The 22,441-nt window shown below is 54.7% G+C and overlaps 2 protein-coding genes across 4 annotated transcripts; one reads left to right on the forward strand and one right to left on the reverse strand.

Annotated features, from left to right (window-relative positions):
* Positions 1–3,437: 3,437 nt before the first annotated feature.
* LOC103187546 (NFIL3 like protein-like) lies at positions 3,438–14,150 on the reverse strand. Of its 3 annotated transcripts, none has more exons than XM_007907096.2 (2): positions 14,063–14,150; positions 3,438–5,000 (listed from the first exon to the last, which is right to left on the reverse strand). In XM_007907096.2, exon 2 carries the CDS (start codon positions 4,970–4,972, stop codon positions 3,722–3,724), a length of 1,251 nt encoding a protein of 416 aa, XP_007905287.2. In that variant the 5' UTR covers positions 4,973–5,000; positions 14,063–14,150; the 3' UTR covers positions 3,438–3,721. The 3 variants fall into 3 exon arrangements, with proteins under 3 accessions (XP_007905287.2, XP_007905286.2, XP_007905285.2); XM_007907095.2 differs by lacking the exon at positions 14,063–14,150 and adding an exon at positions 5,054–5,064 and having other exon boundaries at positions 3,438–4,998; XM_007907094.2 differs by lacking the exon at positions 14,063–14,150 and adding an exon at positions 6,385–6,579 and having other exon boundaries at positions 3,439–5,000.
* LOC103187595 (podocan-like protein 1) lies at positions 12,687–21,236 on the forward strand. The gene is made up of 10 exons (XM_042344721.1): positions 12,687–12,951; positions 14,159–14,389; positions 14,820–14,913; positions 15,321–15,385; positions 15,717–15,826; positions 16,696–16,852; positions 17,827–17,942; positions 18,589–19,246; positions 20,334–20,482; positions 20,558–21,236. Exons 2-10 carry the CDS (start codon positions 14,159–14,161, stop codon positions 20,724–20,726), a joined length of 1,749 nt encoding a protein of 582 aa, XP_042200655.1. The 5' UTR covers positions 12,687–12,951; the 3' UTR covers positions 20,727–21,236.
* The last annotated feature ends 1,205 nt before the right edge of the window (positions 21,237–22,441 follow it).

Here is a 22,441-nt window from a genome sequence, read left to right on the forward strand (position 1 = left end):
CAAATCTCAACCCGTCACCAAAATCCACCCCTCACCATCACCTCTTCCCCATCCACCCCTGGCCCCAGACCACCACTCATCACCGCCAGACATTGGGTTCACCTTAACTCAATTATTTACCAACAATGATCCGTTCCTCATTCATTCCCCACTCCCTCATCCTGGTGCCCACCCCTGCCTGCTGGCTCCATCCACACCCCCAGTGTAGTAACTGTGTCACTCCCCTGGCTCTGGTTCCTCCTTGCCTGGAGCCTAGTCCTCATTTCAGCGTAAAAGGTGACTTTGTGAATTTCAGATTCTGCACATCTCATAGCCAACTAATCATTAACTCTCTTTATCTCTGTCATAAAAATACCATAAACTGGTGCCCATCTTGTAAATGCGGGTTTTACAGGATCAGCTGAGGAGATGGTCTCTGTTACTGCCCCTCCCTCCCCTTCTCCTTCACACCCCCCCCATACACACACACCCCCTCTCTCCTGAGTCTGAGGGAGAGCCCATGAAGGTTGAGTTCAGACCCGCAGCAGAGAAGACATTGACGGGAGCCAAAGAGTATGGCTTCCATCTTGCCGACATTCAGCTGCAGGAAATTTGCGCTCATCCAGGCCTTGATGTGTGTCAAACAAACTGACAAGACCTCAGCAGATGAGAGTCGCAGCTGGAGGAGAAGTAGATGAGGGTATCATCCGCATACATGTAGAAGTTGACCCCATGTCTGCGGATGACATCGCTGAGAGGGAGAATGTAGATGAGGAAAAGAAGGGGCCCAAGAATGGAACACACACAGGCAACTACACAGACAGACAGACCCCACTAATCCCACTACCTCACTCTGTGGTCCTGATGTTAAGAACCCTCTAATTGCAACAACAAAAAGAAACAGGATTTTGACATTAAACACAATTACACTAAACAGTAGAATATATCCCCCCCACGAGGTGGGAGAGAATGTCAAACCCCAGCCTGAAATTGTAACAAGATTCCCTTTTCCAGGTTAGAATCCTCTTCTGCAAAAGACTGACTTTTTAAAAAATATATATATATATATAAAAGATAAAATACATTTAAAAATAATGAAATGAGAGAGTCTGGGCTCCTGGCATTGTAATGAAGTGCACATGGAGCATGGCTGACTGACCCACTTACTGAGGAAACAGCTTCCATTAGGCTGATGCCAAACCCAGAATTGGCAAGACACAGAGAGAGAGAGAGAGAGAGAGGGGGTAGAGAGAGGTAGTACAATGTAGATCAAGTCACACTGTACCTTATCAGCGTTATGACAGGAATATCCCCAGGCCAGTTCTGTTCCTGTTAGGTTTCGTTTTTAAGCTAACGTTTTGCTTACAATAGTTTTTTTCCCCCCCCTCCAGGTTTTGTTTTTGTGTTGTTATTTTCCTGCAGGCTTTGGTGTGTAGTGTGGATGCCAAGCTGCTGTCTGTCTGTCTGTCTGCTGGGTCCTGGCTTGTGTGGTGCTGCCTCCCTGATTGCTACCAGTCACTCCGCGAATGTGTGTTAGTAGGTCGCTGGTTGCATAACAGCTACTTAGCTGCCTGGTCACGTTTCACGAGGTTTTTTTTTCTCCCTCCCTCCCTCCTTCCTTGTGTTGAGTCTGAGCCAGGGCACAGCACCAGCCACAAAGCAGCCACCTTTACGATAGAAAAAAGTGGAATAAATATATATATATACAGAGAGAGAGAGACAACAGGAAGGAAGATAAATGGTAAATTGTATTGTAGCAAGGACTTGATATCAGAGGAATCGATGCTTGTTACACCAACAGGACTCTCGCACACACACACACACACACTACACATACATGTTTACACACATACCTGGAATTAGAGAGAGGGAGGGGGGCGAATCCCACCCCTCATTTGGTTAAAGGGCAGTGAGTTTCTTTCGGTTTCCTGACCACAGGAATCCTCACTTCATCACCGTGTTTGTATATGTGTGTGTGTGGGGGGGGGGGGGGGGGGGAGGGAATGCATTAGCCGCCAAACTCGCCAGTCACTACACTCAGCTGCAAAGCCTTTGACCCGTTTTGACATTTATTCATCAAGTATTGTTTATAGGAACATTATTCAACCAGCAACAAATTGCATTTAAACAGCGCCTTTCACGTCGGGAGGGCATCCCAAGACACCAGACAGTGACGGGTTTGCACCCGAGCAAGGGGTTGGGATCAGAGAAGGGTGGGGGGAGCAAGGAGGGGAGGGGGGTGGGAGGGCAGGAGTGGGACGATGATTGAAGGCGTGGTCGAAGGAGAGCTGTGTGTGTGTGTGTGTGTGTGTGTGCGCCCCTGTCTGAGCCATCACTCAGAGTGGCGATCTGATTCCAATCCACTCCCACCGGCTGAGCCGGTTACACCAATTATAAACACAGTCTGTGGGTTTGTTGTGGACGGAGTGAGTTGTGTCGTGTCTCACTTTCTGGGCTGCCTTGGAAAGGAATATAACCAGGACAGTCACAGGATGGGAGAGGATTGGTGGCTGTATTCGCTCACGCTATGCGACACTGGATAGTGGCGGTGGAGGTGGGAAGGAACCTCGACCTTCACCCTCACCCTGACCCACTGAGGCCAGGCTGCTGCCAGGCTCAGATCAGGGTGGGAAAAGCAGCATTCACCCGAGGCTGGCATTGCAGATTGGCATAATTCAAGCTGAGCCTGGCATCTGCCAGCAGGGAAGGATTCCTGGAAACGTGTGCAGGACTGTGCATGTACTTGTGTGAGTTAAGTCCACAGTCAGATGTAGAACTGCTGAGGAAGACCCCTCACAGCTCATGGTATATTGGTTGGATTTAGCTTTGACATCAGATCGGTTTTTCATTCTTCCTAGAATGACCCCGAAAATAATCCTACTTTCTCACTCTTACCTCCCAGTTTAGTGGGGAGGCTTCCCTTCAGAGAGAGAGTTCCAATACATGGGAATTTCCCCGTGCAGTTGGGATACACAGAATTCTCAGTCTGGTTTGGAGACACCCGGCCGATCACAGGGATGGGTTTCCGCGTGTCAGACACCCGGCCGATCACAGGGATGGGTTTCCGCGTGTCAGACACCCGGCCGATCACAGGGATGGGTTTCCGCGTGTGTCAGACACCCGGCTGATCACAGTGACATGTTTCCGTGTGTGTCAGATACCCGGCTGATCACAGTGACATGTTTCCGTGTGTGTCAGATACCCGGCTGATCACAGTGACATGTTTCCGTGTGTGTCAGACACCCGGCTGATCACAGTGACATGTTTCCGTGTGTGTCAGACACCCGGCTGATCACAGTGACATGTTTCCGTGTGTCAGACACCCGGCCGATCACAGGATGGGTTTCCGCGTGTGTCAGACACCCGGCTGATCACAGTGACATGTTTCCGTGTGTGTCAGACACCCGGCTGATCACAGTGACATGTTTCCGTGTGTGTCAGATACCCGGCTGATCGTAATATATATCTAAAACCATCCGCAGACCCTAATCCTGAAAAGCCAAACGACACTCAGAAACTTTCACCTTTCTTTGTGTCCAACTTTAAAAAAAAACTTTTATTACAGTGACAAGTAGTCCATTAAAAAAAACTTTTAAAAAATCTATTTACACAAGTTATTTCACACCAATTCACAACCCTCCGCCGCTATATATTCACAATATGGACCCACATTCTCCAAATAAGTTAGAGAGTCATAATGACGAACAAACATGACAGACAGACACAGCACCCGAAGCACATACTAGGTCAGGTTAGAGTACAGCTGGCGAGAGAACATTCTCTTTAACTGAGCCACTTCTGCAGACAGGGAAGCCAACTGCGTCTTCAACCCCTGGTTTTCTGACTTGACCGCAGAGTCGCCTGAGCCAGGGCTCTCCGGGAAGCTGCCGGCCTGGCACTGGCCCGCGGGCCGCCTTGCGTCCTGGCCGCCTCTGTGACCTGGCAGAGCTCTGCAATCCTCCGCCAGCAGCCCGAGTTGGGGTCTCCAGGCGGGCGGCGCCCCGGGAACCATTCCCCGATCCGGGTGGAGGTCGATAGTTCTTCGGGGGGCACCGTCCCCCGCCACCGGGGCCCCTCGACCTCTCAACTCGGCGTCGCCGCTGTCCTCCAGGCCGGCGCTGATCTTGAAGCGCAGTTTGTGGGGGAGACACTTGACCATGTTGGCGGGCTCGGGGGAGCAGGCTGGCTTGGGGTTGTGGCCCGGGAAGGCGCTGAGCTCGGGGCCGGGCTCGCACGCGTGTGACGACGGCAGCGGCGGCTCGAAGCGAAGCTCCTCGCGGCCCGACTCGCTCAGGGGCTCCTCGAAGAAGACGGGGCTCCCGCTGCCCACACTGGAGCCGCCGGGGGTGGAGATACCAGAGTCCTCAGACACCAGGCAGGAATCCTGCGCCTCCACCGCAGAGCCCATTCCAACCCCAACCCCCGGCCCGCGGGCCAGAGTCCGACAGCTGCCGCTGGGAGCAAAGCCTCGGCTCTCCATTGGGTAGGGCGACCCCTCGCCTCTGGCCGGGAAGCCTGGCTGCCCCGGGGGGGGGAAGCGCTGGGACCCGGGACCGGGGTTGGGCAGGAGATGGGACTCCAGCGGCTCCTTGATGATCCCAAAGCGGAATTTGAGTGCGAGGAGCTCGGCTCGGAGTCGGGCATTCTCCTCGAGGAGCGACAGCACCCGGTTCTCCAGGACCATGTCGTTGACTCTCCGCTTCTCCCGGGACCTCTTGGCCGCTTCGTTATTCTTCTTGCGTTTGTCCCAGTAACTGTCATCCTTCCTCGAGTCTGGGATGAACTCCCGCTTCCTGCGGATGGCGGAGCTGGAGTCCTTGTGCCGGGGCGGCCGGGCCAACACCGACACCGACACGGACATGGCCCGCTCGGGGTAACACAGCCCCGGGGAACACACACCTCCCGGCTCCGCCAGCAGCTCACAGCTCGCCTCTCTGGCCTCCTCATAGCTCTCCATGTTCAGGGTTGGTGAGAGGGTCCCTCCTGCAGCCATTCAACACCGCTCCCACCTCAGCAACTCTCTGTGGGAGACACACACCGACATGAGCTGTTACAGTCAGTCCTACTGACAGACCTACTCCCTCACTGTGTGTGTGTGTGTAAGAGAGGTGTAAGAGTGTGTGTATGAGGCTGTGTGAGGGAGAGCGTGTGTGTGAGACTGTGTAGGAGTGAGTGTCTGTGCCTAAGAGTTTGCGTGAGACAATGTGTGTGAGAGATGTGTGTGAGAGAGATGTGTATATCTCTGCTTCTTTCTTTGTGAGTGTGTGTGTGTTTGTATGTATGTGTGTGTGTGTCTCTCTCTAATCTGAACAGTTAATCTACAATTTCTCACACATCAGATCCATGAACCCATGTCAGGGAGAGAGACAGAGAGAGGGGGGGAGTGAGGCCATGTTATCATTTATAGACAGAAATAGATTGGATGAGAAGAGCTCAGACAGTGCGTGTGTGAGAGAGTCTGAGGAGGAGTGTAAAGTCTGAGAGAGAGAGTGGGTGTTAGAGACTGAGTAGGTGTGTGTGTGTGTGTGTGTGTGTGAGACAGTGAGTGTGTGAGACAGTGAGAGACAGTGTTTGTATGTAGGTGTGTGTTAGAGAAAGGGGAATCGGCTCATCTCAGAGCCTTAACCCCCCATCAGCGCCCAGTCACGGCCTCCCACACCCTCACCCACACCCACACCCACACCCTCACCCTCACCCACACCCTCACCCTCACCCACACCCTCACCCTCTCCCACACCCTCTCCCACACCCTCTCCCACACCCTCACCCTCACCCACACCCTCTCCCACACCCTCACCCTCTCCCACACCCTCACCCTCACCCACACCCTCTCCCACACCCTCACCCTCTCCCACACCCTCACCCTCTCCCACACCCACACCCTCTCCCACACCCTCACCCTCTCCCACACCCTCACCCTCTCCCACACCCTCACCCACACCCTCACCCTCTCCCACACCCTCTCCCACACCCTCACCCACACCCTCACCCTCACCCACACCCACACCCTCTCCCACACCCTCACCCTCTCCCACGTCTCTCTCTCTCCCTCCTGTGGCCGCGACACCGCTCCGCAGCTCAGCGCTGGGATTATCCCCATAAAGCGGCACTGGGGACTGGGAACCAAATTAACCCGAGAGAGAGGTGTGTGTCACACACACACACACACACAGATAGAAACAGAGAGGTGTGTGTGTGAGAGAGAGAGGTACAGAGAGAGATGTTTGTGTGTGTAATAATAATAAATAATAATGATGTGTGACACAGATGTGTGTAACACAGAGATAGAAACAGAGAGATGTGTGTAACAGAGATGTGTGTAACACAGATGTGTGTGTGTTTGTCTCTCAGACCTTCACTCACACACATTCAGACACAAAGCTGATCAGTGACAGCGATACTCACACTCCCAGTGCCTCTCTCCCCCTCTCCCCCTCTCCCCCTCCTCAGCCCCACAGTCTCTCAGTCCCGACTCGGAGGGGATTTGTTCCTCTTCCTCGAAAGCCGCCGCCGCGCTGTGAGCAGCTGAGAAACTGCCTTAGTCTGAGCCTCGGCCAACCTTCCCCAGTCTGTCAGCCACTCCCCCAACCCGGCTCCCCCCTCACTATCCCTCCCTCCCTCCCTCCCTCCCCCTTCACTATCCCTCCCTCCCTCCCCCTTCACTATCCCTCTCTCCCTCTCTCCCTCCCTCCCCCTTCACTATCCCTCTCTCCCTCCCTCCCCCTTCACTATCCCTCTCTCCCTCCCTCCCCCTTCACTATCCCTCCCTCCCTCCCTCCCTCCCCCTTCACTATCCCTCTCTCCCTCCCTCCCCCTTCACTATCCCTCTCTCCCTCCCTCCCCCTTCACTATCCCTCCCTCCCTCCCTCCCTCCCCCTTCACTATCCCTCTCTCCCTCCCTCCCCCTTCACTATCCCTCCCTCCCCCTTCACTATCCCTCTCTCCCTCCCTCCCCCTTCATTCTCTCCTCCATCTCTCCCCCTCCCTCTCGCTCTATCCTCCCTTCTCTCTCCCTATCCCTCTCTCTCCTCCCTTTCCCTTCCCCTCCTCTCTCTCCCCCCCCCTCCCTTTCAGGTAATCCATGAGAATGATCAGAAAGGAGGTGACTGTCTGGTGGGAGCCGGTCTCAGAGCGCTGGGCACAGAGGGCATGGTGTCTGTTCTCAGGCCGGGCATCGCTGGGCACAGAGGGCATGGTGTCTGTTCTCAGGCCGGGCATCGCTGGGCACAGAGGGCATGGTGTCTGTTCTCAGGCCGGGCATCGCTGGCACAGAGGACATGGTGTCTGTTCTCAGGCCGGGCATCGCTGGGCACAGAGGGCATGGTGTCTGTTCTCAGGCCGGGCATCGCTGGGCACAGAGGACATGGTGTCTGTTCTCAGGCCGGGCATCGCTGGGCACAGAGGACATGGTGTCTGTTCTCAGGCCGGGCATCGCTGGGCACAGAGGGCATGGTGTCTGTTCTCAGGCCGGGCATCGCTGGGCACAGAGGGCATGGTGTCTGTTCTCAGGCCGGGCATCGCTGGGCACAGAAGCTCTCTCCTCTGTGTTGGAAGCCAACCCTCTGTGTTTAACACCGAGCCCCGAGGGCACATCTGATTCACAATCCTCACCCTTACTCCCCAACCCTCGAACCCACCATGACCCCCACTAACCCCCCCGCCACCCCCATCCAGCCCCCCCATCAGCAGACATTCTCTGGAACTCCGTCACGGAGAGCCTCCCACTCCCCTCATCTCAAACCTGCCTTAAACCACCTGTAAATTCTTTACACATCCACTAGACGGGTACTTACACACTCAGAGAGAGAGAGAGAGCGCGAGTGAGAGAATGTTATACCGGGAGAGAGTGAGTGTTACACGGTGTTACATTCCCTCCCCTCCATCACTCCCTCCGTCCATCACTCCCTCCTGCCTCCATCCATCACTCCATTCACGTGTGAAGTCAGACCAGGGAAGCCAAGTCACCTCAGGGCCCACCCATCCCATCCCATCCCATCGCAACCAGGATGCAAGGTAACCCTGGCAACCACATTTCCCAGGCAACCAATCCTCATTTGTGCGGGTATCACTCCCCCCCGCAACCACTGCCACCACCATCACCAACGCGTCGCCATGGCAACCCTTGACATCATCCCAGGCCAGAAATAGACTCACAATTTGCAAATGTTTTTGTGTCGCCGGGTTTGGGAGTTGGTGAATCTCAGCAAATGTGTCTCTCTTCCAGACCGAGATTGTGGAGATTGTGGTTTAATTCTTACGTCATCCCAGCTATAATCACTTAAAGCTCTCCCCGCTACACACAAACATACGCACACACACACACCTACACACAGAGAGGGGTTAGGGAAACCTCGTTCTTGTTTCCATAAGGCTGTTGGAAATAAGAGCCGATCCGGCCGACGATTCCCCAGCTAAGTGTACCAATCACTGTGCGCTACACACGGGAGCTTGTGCACAAACACACAGTCACTACACTTGAGTCACCGTGAAACCCTTGAGATGTGTTGTTGCAGATTGTTAGTCTAATTATCAGTCACTACAGGGAACAGTTAGGTTCTATCGAGCCTTTACATAACATGTTACATCTCACCCTGAGTAAATCCTTTTATGCAACATGTCAGTGTGTCCTGAATCACTGCATAGAGATCAGTAAAATAATCTTTTTTACATAACTTATATAAGTGAGCGGCGACTGGCTGGTGAGAAGCTCTTACACAATCCTCACTCTGCATTACATAACCAAATGCTCATTCAAATTCTGATTGACCTAATTTGATTCCGCTGTTCATCTCTGGCTAATTTACACCGTGATCTTCCTGATGCAAATTCTCCCCCGTTGTCTTGCTGTGCGATTACATAATCGCAGTCTTGCCTGTGTGGACATGCGTGCGTGTGTATGTGCGTGTGTGCATGCTTGTGAGTGTCCGCATTGCACGTACGTGCTCCCCCCCTTGCTTCCCTTGCGTTTCACCCCAAGTACAAGACAATGCGTTGCCACATGTGGGGGCTTTGAGTAGTCGGACGTGCTGTCCTTCGGATGAGACGTTAAATCAAGATTGTGGCCTGGGGTTGGGGGTGGGGTTGGGGGGGTGGGGAATGGGGGAAGTGCTCCTGTGGAGTTGGGTCCCCTTCGTGTCGGAGCGAGGGGTAGGGCAGAGTCTGGGCTTCAATTGGGAACAAAAGTGAAATCAATTCGGAGTCTGAAGTAGGAACAGGCTCCAAACTGAAGCAGAGCTGGGCAGGAGAGAGACGGAGGGTCAAACTTTGATCCAACATCAACAGCTGATTACTCATTAACAAGAGCCACACAGTGCTCACTCACTTTCTCACTCTCACTCTGTGAGGCTGCATCGAGCCTGGCTCTCAGCGGTCAGGAATCTCACCAATAATAATAATTATTCGGCGCGGGGGATTGTCAGTGGGGGACAGGTTTAGGGCTTTTATAGCCCCGGTGACTGAGGAGAGGGAGGGAGGGAAGGAGATGAACTCTGTTACCACTCGAGTGATATTATGGGATGTCTTGTACACAAGATCCATCCTGGATTGATTGTGTGAAAGCTTTGCCAGAATATCGCAATGGGAGACTGGGATAACCTGTTCTAGAGAATTGGCTGGTACACAGTGATACTGGCGCTCCTCCAACAGTGAAACTCTGAGATGTGCAGAGACTGAGACCTTGTGAGGAGCGGATGTCTCTGATCCTTGGACACAAATGATGAAAGGGGAGGGGGGGGACTAGTGGGTCCATTGTTAAGGCCAACGTGGAGGAATTATTTGTATTGGTCGTTGAGTTGGTGAACTTGGGGTCATGAGTTTAATTACCAAAAGAAGCCTAAAGGTGAGGTTAGGAGAATTGAACATGGAATGCCCAACCCAGGTACAATTAGAAGCCACAATAGTTTTCATCGGAAAGTAGAGAAAGACTTAAAAGAGGGTGTGGAGGGCAGGGGAGCAGGACTGGGAGCTGGCACAGTCACCGTGGGCTGAATTGGCCTCCAATGTTTCTCCTCTTAATGATGCTCAATGTGACAGGAAAATGTCTACCTGTGAGACATGCTGACTCTGTGCTTGTTACGTGCTGTGGCACAGGTCTTGGCTACTGGGCTCTGTTCCTGAAATGCAGTCTCACATTTCACTGACCTTCCAAATTCTCATCAAACACAGCCTCTCCCTAGAAAGGCTCCCTCAACAGCCCGGCTTTCAAGTAAACTGTCCCTGCTGTGAATGGTAGGGGGTGTAGGGCATGGGGGGGGGGGGGTCTCAGGTTGGCCCCACTCACACACACTGGAGGATCTGTACCCCCTCTCTCTGTATGTTTGTGTGTTCCCTCTGCCAGTACCCGAGAGCTCTCCCAGGCAATCACAATTTCTATAAAAAGTGTTTCCAAGAAATGGGGCTGAGAATTGGCAGGTCTGAGTGCGTAACCAGAGTGCAACTGGCTTATTAGCTGTGCTCGGAGGTCAGTCTGTGCCCCTGGGTGACTCACAGATTGTCTGGCTCTGGGAAGTCAAGGAGATAAGCCAAAGTCTCCCTGTTACAAGGACCTGACAGAGAGAGACGTGCTTCGCTTCCCCGTCACTCGCTCACTGCGCTGCTAATGCCCATTGCAGCACACGAGGAGACCCTGTGAATGCCCTCTCCGACATGGTGATGGGGGTCGAAGATAGGGGTGGAAGACTGCGGGGTTTGGGGAAAGTCATTGGAGCTTGGGGGTGGGTGGGGGCAACAACAACTTGCACTGGTATAGCGCCCTTAACAGCAGGGACAAGCTGTTGGAGACACAGCTGCCTTGCCCTGAGCTGCTGTGCTCCACCTGGGAGTCCAGGCATCAGGACATTAGGAACAGGAGCGGTGAACCTTTGAGGGTCTGGAATCGGTCAATGAGACAGAGATGTGATGCTATTGGAGGCCATGAGCCACTGCCCGCCAGCGCCACCAGCAGGTGCACAGCGGTACTGCGGCCACCGCAGACATAATGGAACAGCACCGCCTGGTGGGGGAAGAGGCGCCATTACATAGTATCGCTGGACATGGTCAGGGTCAGAAGATGTCCTTCAGATCAGACCGTAAAACGGGGTCGCGTCCAAAGATCCCGCGACACTGTTGAGAAGGGAGTTTCTCCCAGTATCCTGGCTGCCAACCCCCCCCCCCCCCTCCACCCCCCCAACAAATGGTTGCATGCGTACTGGCTGTTTGTCTACAAACACGACGACGACAATTTGCATTTATACTGCATACAAATGTAATCTTGTTGTTGTTGTCGTATAGCGCCTTTCGTGTCGGGAGGAAATTCCAAGACACTGACAAACGAATGCAGTCCTAAGGAGCTGACCAACACTGGGCAGTAATACAGTAATATTCATATTAATCCTCGCATTTGATACGGCGCCTTATCAGGTCTTCGAGACGTCTCAAAGCGCTTCACAGGATACGCCGTAAAGTGAATTGACTGTATACTTGTGGGCGAAATGCGGCAGCCAATGAATCAGGTCAGAGACCCTGTATCAAACACAAAGTTTGTTATAATAAACTGGAATCCGGGTGAGGAAAAGCAACGGCACTCAAGTCAGCCTGTAGGACTTTGTGGAGAGCAACGCCACATTTGTTGACTTCGAAGTGCTGGAATATTCTAGAATAGCCTTGCCCAGGGTCCAGGGCCAGGCCTCAGCCCCACACTCGCCTGGGCGCCAGCTGGCTGCTATTGGATTACAAGAGCTGCGGTTAAAGTCAAATAAACCTTTCTCTAAGTTCTGGCACAGCCGGTTGATCACTTAAAGGGACAGTTCCAGTCTCCGCAACTCAAGCTCCAAGCCCTAGAGGAGAGTAACGAGGCTGATCCCCGGAAGGACAGTCAGTGAAGAACCATCAGCCTCGCAAAGCGACATACGTAAGAACGTACAACACAAGAAATCTACATAAGGACGTAAGAATTTGCCAGACAAAAGACCAAGGTCCAATCCAGTTTGCCTTCCATTATCCTGGCATCGCATGCACATGACATGTGTCAAACTATATCCCGTATCCCAAGATATTATTTCCTAAATCTCTCTAATTTGCTTTTGAAAGAATCAACACTTTCTGCTTCCATCGTCTCTCTCTTCCATACAAGAGAGGACCTTGTATAAAATGTTAATTATGATCTGGAAGGTGAATGGATCAGAAATGCCAGGATAACTGGACAAGAAGACATAGGGTCAGCATGGGGTACGAAGGGGAGTTTTAGGTCAGACACCAGGAAGTATTCCTTTACACAGAGGAAAACCAACAACTGGAACAGATTACCACCACCACCACCAACTTGCATTTATATCACTTAATCCACGACTGTTTGTGGGGACGCTGCCGTGCGTAATTGGCTGCTGCGTTTCGCCCACAAAATATACTTTACAGTATATTCTGTGAAGAGCTTTGAGACGTCTCGAAGACGTGATGAGGCGCTATGTCAAATGCAAGGATTATTATTATTATTATTATTATTATATAGCGCCCTTCACTCATACAAAACACCTCACTGTTGGAATGGGTAGGGAGCCAGGGATTGTCGATGGATAAAGTTAAATGTCGCTTGTGGATCACTTGCTGAGGTGTGTACTTGCAACAATCATTGTAAATTATTCCTTGACAACATCCCTCCCTCCCTCCCTCCCTCCCTCTCTCTCTCTCCCCAACTGTCAGCTCCACAGGATTTGTACAACACAGACTGCGAGTCTGAGCGATGCGTAGCTCGGTTCAAAGCCAGCACGACACTTATCACGCTAAAAATCTCAGCAATCCATCTTGATCAACACAGCGAAGCGTAGAGAGAGAGAGAGAGAGAGAGGCTGTGTTTCTCAGGGGCTTGGAAGGCGTTCCTGTGTAGGTTATAAAGCAGTTACTCTGTCGCAGAGAGGGATCTCAGCTCAGGATTATACGCTGAGAAGAAGAGTTCTGGGTTTATTTTCCCGTTGAACGTCTCTGATTGTCTTCTCCGAGGTAAGGGATATTATTAGAGCCTTTACAGACTGCAATGCGCCTTTAAAGGCTGTTATTCTTTTCTTCCAGTGTGTGGGACTTGCAGATGGGGTTTCTGGGTTTCCCGGCAAACATATAAGTGCTGGGTGGATCGCAGGAGGTTCCAGAGAAAGTCCCAGGGATACATCTGGGATGGTTTGGAAAAGATCGGGAAAGAGGTTGTCGGGAGGAATTTCTTCCCTCCCTGGTCTGTCGGGGTGTGGCTTAGTTCCCGCACGTGCGACTGAGACTGGATCATCAGAGCAACACGAAAGGGAAATGGCTAATAATAATTGTTAATTCATCGCATTTGAGCGTCTTCGAGACGTCTCAAAGCGCTTCACAGGATACACTGTAAAGTGAATAGACTGTGTGTTTTGTGGGCGAAACGCGGCAGCCAATTACGCACAGCGACGTCCCCACAAACAGCCGTGGATTGAAGTGACCGATTTATTATTATTATTTTTTGAAGGGGTTATTACCCCCGGAAAAGCGATCGGCCAATCGACTAACAACTGGGTTCCTACTCACTGCTGATAACCAGAGGCGTGCGTGTGTGGAGTAAGGAAACTTGCCCAGGGTTTCGCCCTGACCCGGGGATCGAACCCAGGTCTCTCGCTTGAGAAGCAAGTGCTTTAACCACTGAACTACAGGACTCAGGGTTTGGGGCGCAAGCGGAGAGAGGGATTAATGATAAATGGGGATAGCGGCACCGTGGCTGACCTGCGCTGAAAGCACCGTTACTGTCAAGAACGACCACAGAATCCCATCGACAAATGGAACTAATTGACAGTGGCATTGTCGCTCTCCCCTCCGACCCCTCTCTCTCTCTCTCTCTCTCTCTGCCAGACGCTGACTCTCTCTGCTTCCCCGTCTGCCCTCGGTGAAGCTTTACTCTGCGCACGGAATGAAACAATCTTACAGCGCAGAAAGGAGGCCATTCGGCCCATCGTGCCTGCGCCGACTCTTTGAAAGAGATGTCCCGACTCCTCGCGCTCCCCCGCTCTCTTTCCCCCTCTCTTCACTGTAAAAGCGCACTGGGACGGGGGCTTCTATATATAAATGCAAGAACTTCTTGTTGTAAATCACTCACCTGTAATTGTACGTGAAGCCTTCGAGACGCTCCAGAATTGCAGTGAGACACGAGGAGCCCTGGCTGATCGCGTCCAGCTGTGCCTTTGCCTTCCAGATGTTGCCCTGGGGCCGACTGCTGTTGGTGCAGCTGCTCCTGACGCCGATCGTGGCAGCGAGCACTGGCGAGGACGGAGAGCGGGGGGGAGACGCGGAGGCTGTGCCGCGGGCCTACGTCTGTCCCCCCCGGTGTTCCTGCCCCTCGGAGGAGACCGTGGACTGCAACGGAGCCGATCTCACCACCTTCCCCAGGAACCTGTCGGCAAACATTCAGCTCTTGTCTCTGCAGGTACTGGCTCCGAGCCCAGGTCGGGTGGTCACGGAGTGTTGGGGACCGGGGTGGATGGGTGGGGCTGAGGTGGGGTCTCACACAAGACACTCGCTGTATCCTGTACTAATGCTACAACCTCTTCCCCCCACCACCTCCTCAAATAATTTGGTCACCCAACCCGCGACTGTTTGTGGGGACGCTGCTGTGCGCAATTGGCTGCCGCGTTTCACCCGCAAAACGTACTGTCACTCCACTTTACGGTATATCCCGTGAAGTGCTTCGAGACGTCTCGAAGACGTGATGAGGCGCTGTGTCAAACGCGAGGATTATTATTAGTATTTTCTCATCAGACGTAGGGACGTAGAGTGGGGCGGGGGGGGGGGGATTGAGGGCGATTTGTGCCGCTGCCTGGGGTGGGCGGCACTGACGGCCGGTGCTTGTGTTACAGAATAATCGGCTGGAAACCATTCCGTATGAGGAGCTGTCCCACCTCACCAAACTCCGGACACTCAGCCTCCACCACAACCGCCTGCTGTCCCAAGGTGCCACGGTGGACACTCACCCCCTCCCATCGCTCCCTTCACCCCCCCCCCCCCCACCCACCCGCACCCCCAACCACCGAGCAGCCCCTTCCCCCTTTCTCCCCACACACCGCGCAGTGTCTCCGTCTGGGCTGAGACTCTCAACATTACAGGTAACACAGATGACTTCACCGCCTTCGTTGTGCGCAAAATCGGCCACCGCGAGCACCTCCAAAATACACACAGTCACTCCGCGTTACCCTACCAGCCTGTGAAGCGCTCTGAGGCGCCTGGAAGACGTCAAATGCCAATGAGTATTATTATTATTGATTATTATAAATTATTACTATTATGCAATGCAAGTCCCTGAGCCGCACCGTGAGGCGTCCCCTCGTGTGAGCGGGGATTATTAATTTCTTTGATGTCAGGTCTGCCGGACGGAGCCTTCGAGTCTCTCCAGGAGCTCGAGTACTTGTATCTGGCCAACAACAAGGTGAGAGCTACCCACCCCGCCAGCGTCAGAGCTCCTACCCCCACCCCTTCCCCCCCCACCCGAGAGTGGGTCAATTTCCCTGACCGCTTTCCTCCGTTGCCCCCGTTTTCAGCCACTACTCCCCAAAGCTCCGTCACTTTCACCCCCCAATCCCTCCGCCTTGGCCCCCTCCTTCGCCGCCTTCAGGAAGAACTTCCACTTGGACCTGCGGTCACCTCCCTCCCTCCCTCCCTCTCGGTTTCGTGCTCCGCCACTGTCAAGCGGCTCCGGGAAGCTCCCCCGGGTGAGGGGGCCGCGGTGTAAATGCGAGACGTTGTTGTTGTTGTTGTAGCTGACGTCTGCCCCCCGGTTGCTCCCGGACACACTGCGCATCGTGGACTTCGCGGCCAACCAACTCCGGGACATCTTCACCCACACGTTCGGTCACAAACCCCAACTCAGGTAACCCACCTCCAGCTCCGGTCAGCCCCCCCCCCCACCCCACCTCCAGCTCCGGTCAGCCCCCCCCCCCCCCACCCCACCTCCAGCTCGCGTCAGCCCCCCACCCCCCCACCTCCAGCTCGCGTCAGCCCCCCACCCCCCACCTCCAGCTCACGTCAGCCCCCCCCCCCACCCACCTCCAGCTCGCGTCAGCCCCCCCCCCCCAGCCCCCCACCTCCAGCTCGCGTCAACCCCCCCCCACCTCCAGCTCGCGTCAGCCCTCCCCCCACCCCACCTCGCGTCAGCCCCCCCCACCCCACCTCCAGCTCGCGTCAGCCCCCCCCCCACCCCACCTCCAGCTCGCGTTAGCCCCCCCACCCCACCTCCAGCTCGGATCAGCCCCCCCCCACCCCAAGCTCGCATCAGCCCCCACCCCCGCCTGTCACTCACCGCCAGCTCCGGCAGCCCTCCCCTCCCAAGTCCCACCCCTCAATCTTGAGCTCCACCCACCCAGCACTCACCAGTCCCGCCCCACTTATCACAAGCCCCTCCCATCACACTCATCCCAAGTCCCGCCCCTCATCCCAAGCCCCACCCCTCAATCATGAGCTCCACCCACCCCACACTCACCACCAGCCCCACCCCCTCACCACCAGCCCCGCCCCCTCACTTATCACAAGCCCCTCCCACCACACGCACCACCAGCCCCACCCCCTCACCACCAGCCCCACCCCTCACCCCAAGCCCCGCCTCCCACACTCACCCAATAGCTCCGCCCCTCGCTCGCCATCAGCTCTGCCCGTCACCGTGTGTTCGGAGCGGTGCTCAGTGCCGGTAACCGAGTCCCTCTCTCTCTCTCTCTCTCTCTCTCGCTCGCTCTCTCCCCGCAGGTCGGTTTATCTCCACAATAACCAGCTGGTGAGCAGCAGCCTCCCTCCCGGCATCTTCCGCGGCTCCGACACCATCAGCGTCCTCGTCCTGTCCGACAACAACCTCACCCTCATCCCGTGCGGTCTGCCACCCCGGCTCACACACCTGCACCTACAGGTTAGCCCCTCTGCCCACTCACACTGCGCTCATACCCGCTCACACACACCTGCGCTCACACTCACCCACACCCTAACTCACTCACTCACACACCTGCGCTCACACTCACCCACACCCTAACTCACTCACACACCTGCGCTCACACTCACCCACACCCTAACTCACTCACTCACACACCTGCGCTCACACTCACCCACACCCTAACTCACTCACACACCTGCGCTCACTCTCACACACACCTGCGCTTACACTCACCCACACCCTAACTCACTCACTCACACACCTGCGCTCACACTCACACACACACTGCGCTCACACTCACCCACACCCTAACTCACTCACACACCTGCGCTTACACTCACCCACACCCTAACTCACTCACTCACACACCTGCGCTCACACTCACCCACACCCTAACTCACTCACTCACACACCTGCACTCACTCTCACACACACCTGCGCTCACACTCACCCACACCCTAACTCACTCACACACCTGCGCTCACTCTCACACACACCTGCGCTCACACTCACCCACACCCTAACTCACTCACACACCTGCACTCACTCACACACCTGCACTCACTCTCACACACACCTGCACTCACACTCACCCACACCCTAACTCACTCACAGACCTGCGCTCACACTCACCCACACCCTAACTCACTCACACACCTGCGCTCACTCTCACACACCTGCGCTCACACTCACCCTAACTCACTCACACACCTGCACGCACTCTCACACACACCTGCGCTCACACTCACCCACACCCTAACTCACTCACACTCACACTCACCCTAACTCACTCACACACCTGCACGCACTCTCACACACACCTGCGCTCACACTCACCCACACCCTAACTCACTCACACACCTGCGCTCACTCTCACACCCCACGCTCACACACACCTGCGCTCACTCACTCTCACACACCAACTAACGCTGCTGGTTTTCCTGCGCTGACAGAACAATCGCATCTCTCAGGTGCCTGAAGGCTCTCTGACGGAGCTGCTGGAGCTCCGAGAGCTTCACCTGCAGCACAACAACCTGACCATCGCCAGCATCAACAACCACTCCTTCAGGTGGGCAGTGGGAGGGAGGGAGGGAGGGAGGGGAGGGGGTGCAGGCAATGGGGGGGGGGGGGGTTGGGCGAGTTCCTCCGACGCCGCACAATCTTACATTTTAAGACCGGACGATTACACGGGCGAAGGTGAGGTGAAATTCAGGGTCTCTATCACGTGAATTTCACCCACAAAATACACAGTGACTGCACAGTGTGTATGTTAACGTGTACGGATTAGTGTTTGTGACCTCTCACTCGCGTGTGTTAGTGTATATTACCTCTCTCTCTCATGTGTTAGTTAGTTAGTGTGAGTTAGTGTGTGTGTTAGTTAGTGTGTGTGAATGTGTTAGTGTGTATGTGTTAGTTAGTGTGTATGTGTTAGTTAGTGTGTATGTTAGTTAGTGTGTGTGAGTGTGTATGTGTTAGTTAGTGTGTATGTTAGTTAGTGTGTGTGAGTGTGTATGTGTTCGTTGGTGTGTGTTAGTTAGTGTGTGTTAGTGTGTATGTGTTAGTTAGTGTGTATGTTAGTTAGTGTGTGTTAGTGTGTATGTGTTCGTTGGTGTGTTAGTTAGTGTGTGTGTTAGTGTGTATGTGTTAGTTAGTGTGTTTGTGTGTGTGTGTGAGTCGGTGTGTGGTTAGTGTAACCCCTCTCCCCCTGTGACCAGCTCGCTGAGGGGGCTGCAGTACCTGGACCTCTCCCACAACAACCTGACCGAGATCCCCGAGGGGCTGCCGCCGAGCCTGCTGATCCTGCACCTGGGCCGCAACCGCATCGCGGGGGTCCGAGAGGGCAGCCTGAGCGCCGCCCGCGGGCTGCAGTACCTGCTGCTCCACAACAACCGGCTGACGGCCGACGGCATCCAGCCCGGGGCCTTCGACAAGCTCCGGCACCTCCACACGCTGCACGTCTTCGGCAACCGGCTCAGCCGGGTCCCGCCCAACCTGCCCCGCCGTCTGCGCTCGCTCATGCTGCTGCACAACCGCATAGAGAGCCTCGGACCCTCGGACTTCGTCAACGGCTACTTCCTCTCCGAGCTCAACCTCAGCTACAACCTCCTGCGCTCGGCCCGCGTCCACCGGCTGGCCTTCCGGAAGCTTCGCCGCCTCCGCAGCCTGGATCTGTCCGGCAACCGGCTGACCCTGCTGCCCCTCGGGCTCCCGTCCGGCCTGCAGGACCTCAGGGCTCAGCACAACCACATCTCCCGGCTATCGCCGCGCAGACTGGCCGGTCTGCACGCCCTCGGCCAGCTCCACCTCGACCACAACAGCCTCACCATCGCCGGCCTGGCCCCTGGCAGCTGGCAGGAGCTGTCCAGCCTGAAGGTGAGCGGGCACGGACACACACCAGCACGGACACACACACACACACCAGCACGGACACACACACACACACCAGCACGGACACACACACACACACCAGCACGGACACACACACACACACCAGCACGGACACACACACACACACCAGCACGGACACACACACACACACCAGCACGGACACACACACACACACCAGCACGGACACACACACACACACACCAGCACAGACACACACACACACACCAGCACGGACACACACACACACACCAGCACGGACACACACACACACACCAGCACGACACACACACACACACCAGCACGGACACACACACACACCAGCACGGACACACACACACACCAGCACGGACACACACACACACCAGCACGGACACACACACACACACCAGCACGGACACACACACACACACCAGCACGGACACACACACACACCAGCACGGACACACACACACACACCAGCACGGACACACGCACACAGCAGCCCAGGGCACACACACACACACACACACACACACACAGCAGCCCAGGGCACACACACACACACACACACAGCAGCCCAGGGCACACACAAACAGCCCTACCCAGCCATAGGCACACGCACCAGCCAGTCAGTCTATTGTGAGTACACACACACACACCTCAACCCAACCATAATAATAATAATCCGCGCATTTGACACAGTGCCTTATCACGTCTTCGAGACGTCTCAAAGCGCTTCACAGGATACACTGTAAAGTGAATTAACTGTATGTTTTGTGGGCGAACAGCAGCAGCCAATTGCGCACGGCTGCTTACTGCCGGCTAAACAGAGGCGTGTGTGTGTGTGTGTGGAGTAAGGAAACTTGCCCAAAGTTTCGCCCTGACCCGCCCGGGAATCGAACCCAGGTCTCTCTCGCTCGCGAGTGCTCTAACCGCTGAGCTACAGGGCTCCAGTCATGAACACAACAGCAACAACGCAGGACACAGAGGGAGTCTGTTTAAGCCCAACTCAGGGGACGGTCGCTGTGCCAGGAGAGCGCGAGACCCCCGCCAAACCGGAGTGGGTGTAACCGTGCCTCTCTCTCCCTCACAGCTGCTGGACCTGGGGTATAACCAGTTGTCCTATGTACCCCCGGACCTGCCCGAGAACCTGGAAAACCTTTACCTGCAGCACAACCGCATTGTCACCATCACCCCCGACTCCTTCATCTCCACCCCCAACCTCAGGGTGCTGCTGCTCAGGTAGGTAGTCTGCAAGGGGGTGGGGGGGGGAATCAGGAACTGTTGAACAATGTGCCTCTTGCCGTCTCCTCACAGGTCGAACCGGCTGACGGTGGTGGGCACAGCCCAGGCCGCCTTCAGCTCCCTGCACCAGCTCCAGGTGCTGGATCTCACCGGCAACCCGGAGCACATCAGCATCCGGCTGGACAGCACCACGTGGGCACCGGGCAACGGCACAGCCCGCGGGCACAGCCCCCCTCGCTAGCTCTGCCCGGGCACCCCGGAACATCAGCAACGGCTCTGGCAGCGTCTCAGCGAGCTTAACCAGCCATCAATCGGTCACGGTCTGGGGGGAATCACCCGGTCCGCCCGCCCGCCCGCCCCCAGGGGCAGTGCAGCCAGTGCTCTCCCAACCCCGGCACTCCGCACTGCAAACTCAGCCCGGCACACTCACTGCAAGCTCCGCCAGTCACTACACTTTATAATAAACCCTGTACAACACACACAGTCACTTTATCGTACCAGTAAGCCCTGCACCAAACACAGTTACTACATTTCACAGTGAACTCTGCAACACGCACAGTCACTACACTTTACAGGAAACCTGTGAAGCACGCTTTGGCGGTGAGGGTATTCGGGAGGGCAGGTCGCACTGTGCACTGCACGGACACACATACATATACACGCAGAACACTCAAGTCACCGCCTGTGAAATCCCTCGTCTGTAGAAGAATAAATACTTTAAATCCGAATAAAACGCTTCCCTGTAAACACACCACCGGGTCTCGTGTGTGTTGTTGTAAGGACTGCGCGTGACGCAAAACACGGTGGCTTCGGTCGCAAGCGGAGAAAGAAACATTCCCTCTCTCTCTCTGCAGCTCTTTCCCATTACAAGTTTATTATATTATAAACTCCACAACCCTTAACACCACACGCTCAGCACCCCACACTGGCGCTGGCAATGAGCAGGCACTTCAGGCAAACCCGACACACACAACACAACCCCATCACCCAGAGACACGGAGGTATACATTCAGTGCACAGTGAGACAGACAGAGAGAGAGAGAGAGAGAGATGCATTCAATGCAGTGAAGACAAAGAAGAGAGACTTACATTCAATGCAGAGAGTGAGACAGAGAGACTTACACTGAGTGCAGAGTGAGAGAAAGACTTGCATTCAATGTAGAGAGTGAGACAGAAAAGCTAACATTCAGTTCATAGCGAGAGACAGAGAGAGAGAGAGAGAGAGAGAGCACACATTGGGGAGTGAGCAGGTGCATCTCACATCTCAGTACAGTCCCGGATGCTTGCCACACACAGTGTGTCTGCATTCCCACCTCTGGCGCAACACCCGTGTGCTCAGTAAGAAGCGGTTTACAGTATTCTTCCTGTGGTGGTGTGGCGGTGGAGTGCTTTAAACTGACACGTGCAGATAGTCAGTCAGTCAGTCAATCCGTCCGTCTGTCCATCATTCAGGAACCTTTGGTTAAATTGCATTCTACCTGCAGTGGCTCATCCAGAACCGACCTGGGGTGAGACACTCTCCCCACTTTCTTTTGCCCCCCGCCCCCCCCTCAATCTCTCCCCCACCTCAATCGAGTATATAGTGTATAGTGTCCTATATCTAGAAGATATAACCTGCTCTCTAGACACAGACGCCTGTCCTGGGTGAGTGACTGACTGGGAGCTGGCCAAGAAAATGGAAATCTAGCCCGTCTCTGGCCCAAGACACAGTGATGAGGAACAGGAGGCCAGTCACACACCTCCCAGTCTGTCACAGGTCACTACATCACAGCGGGTCTTTTAATCCTAAACTCCGACCCTTTTCTCCTGGCCATGATGTGTACGTGTTTGAGGTCTGGCTGGCCTTGTATCCTATATAAAGATGTCAGCTCCCACCGATAACCCTCACTCTAACTACCCTCCTCGATTAAAACAGTTACAGTCTGAGATAAATAATTGTGTGCGTTATTCTCGGGT

This window comes from Callorhinchus milii, unplaced genomic scaffold, assembly GCF_018977255.1.
Source record: "Callorhinchus milii isolate IMCB2004 unplaced genomic scaffold, IMCB_Cmil_1.0 Scaffold29, whole genome shotgun sequence".
Classification (NCBI taxonomy): domain Eukaryota; kingdom Metazoa; phylum Chordata; class Chondrichthyes; order Chimaeriformes; family Callorhinchidae; genus Callorhinchus; species Callorhinchus milii.

What these genes read in the sequence shown, in the direction of transcription:
- LOC103187595 (XM_042344721.1), top strand. Translation starts at nt 14,159, where the DNA reads ATGTTGCCCTGGGGCCGACTGCTGTTGGTGCAGCTGCTCCTGACGCCG. An exon ending in CAACCGCCTGCTGTCCCAAG is followed by an intron (nt 14,914 to 15,320) that starts GTGCCACGGTGG and finishes CTTTGATGTCAG; the next exon opens with GTCTGCCGGACGGAGCCTTC. An exon ending in TCACACACCTGCACCTACAG is followed by an intron (nt 16,853 to 17,826) that starts GTTAGCCCCTCT and finishes CTGCGCTGACAG; the next exon opens with AACAATCGCATCTCTCAGGT.
- LOC103187546 (XM_007907096.2), bottom strand. Translation starts at nt 4,972, where the DNA reads ATGGCTGCAGGAGGGACCCTCTCACCAACCCTGAACATGGAGAGCTAT.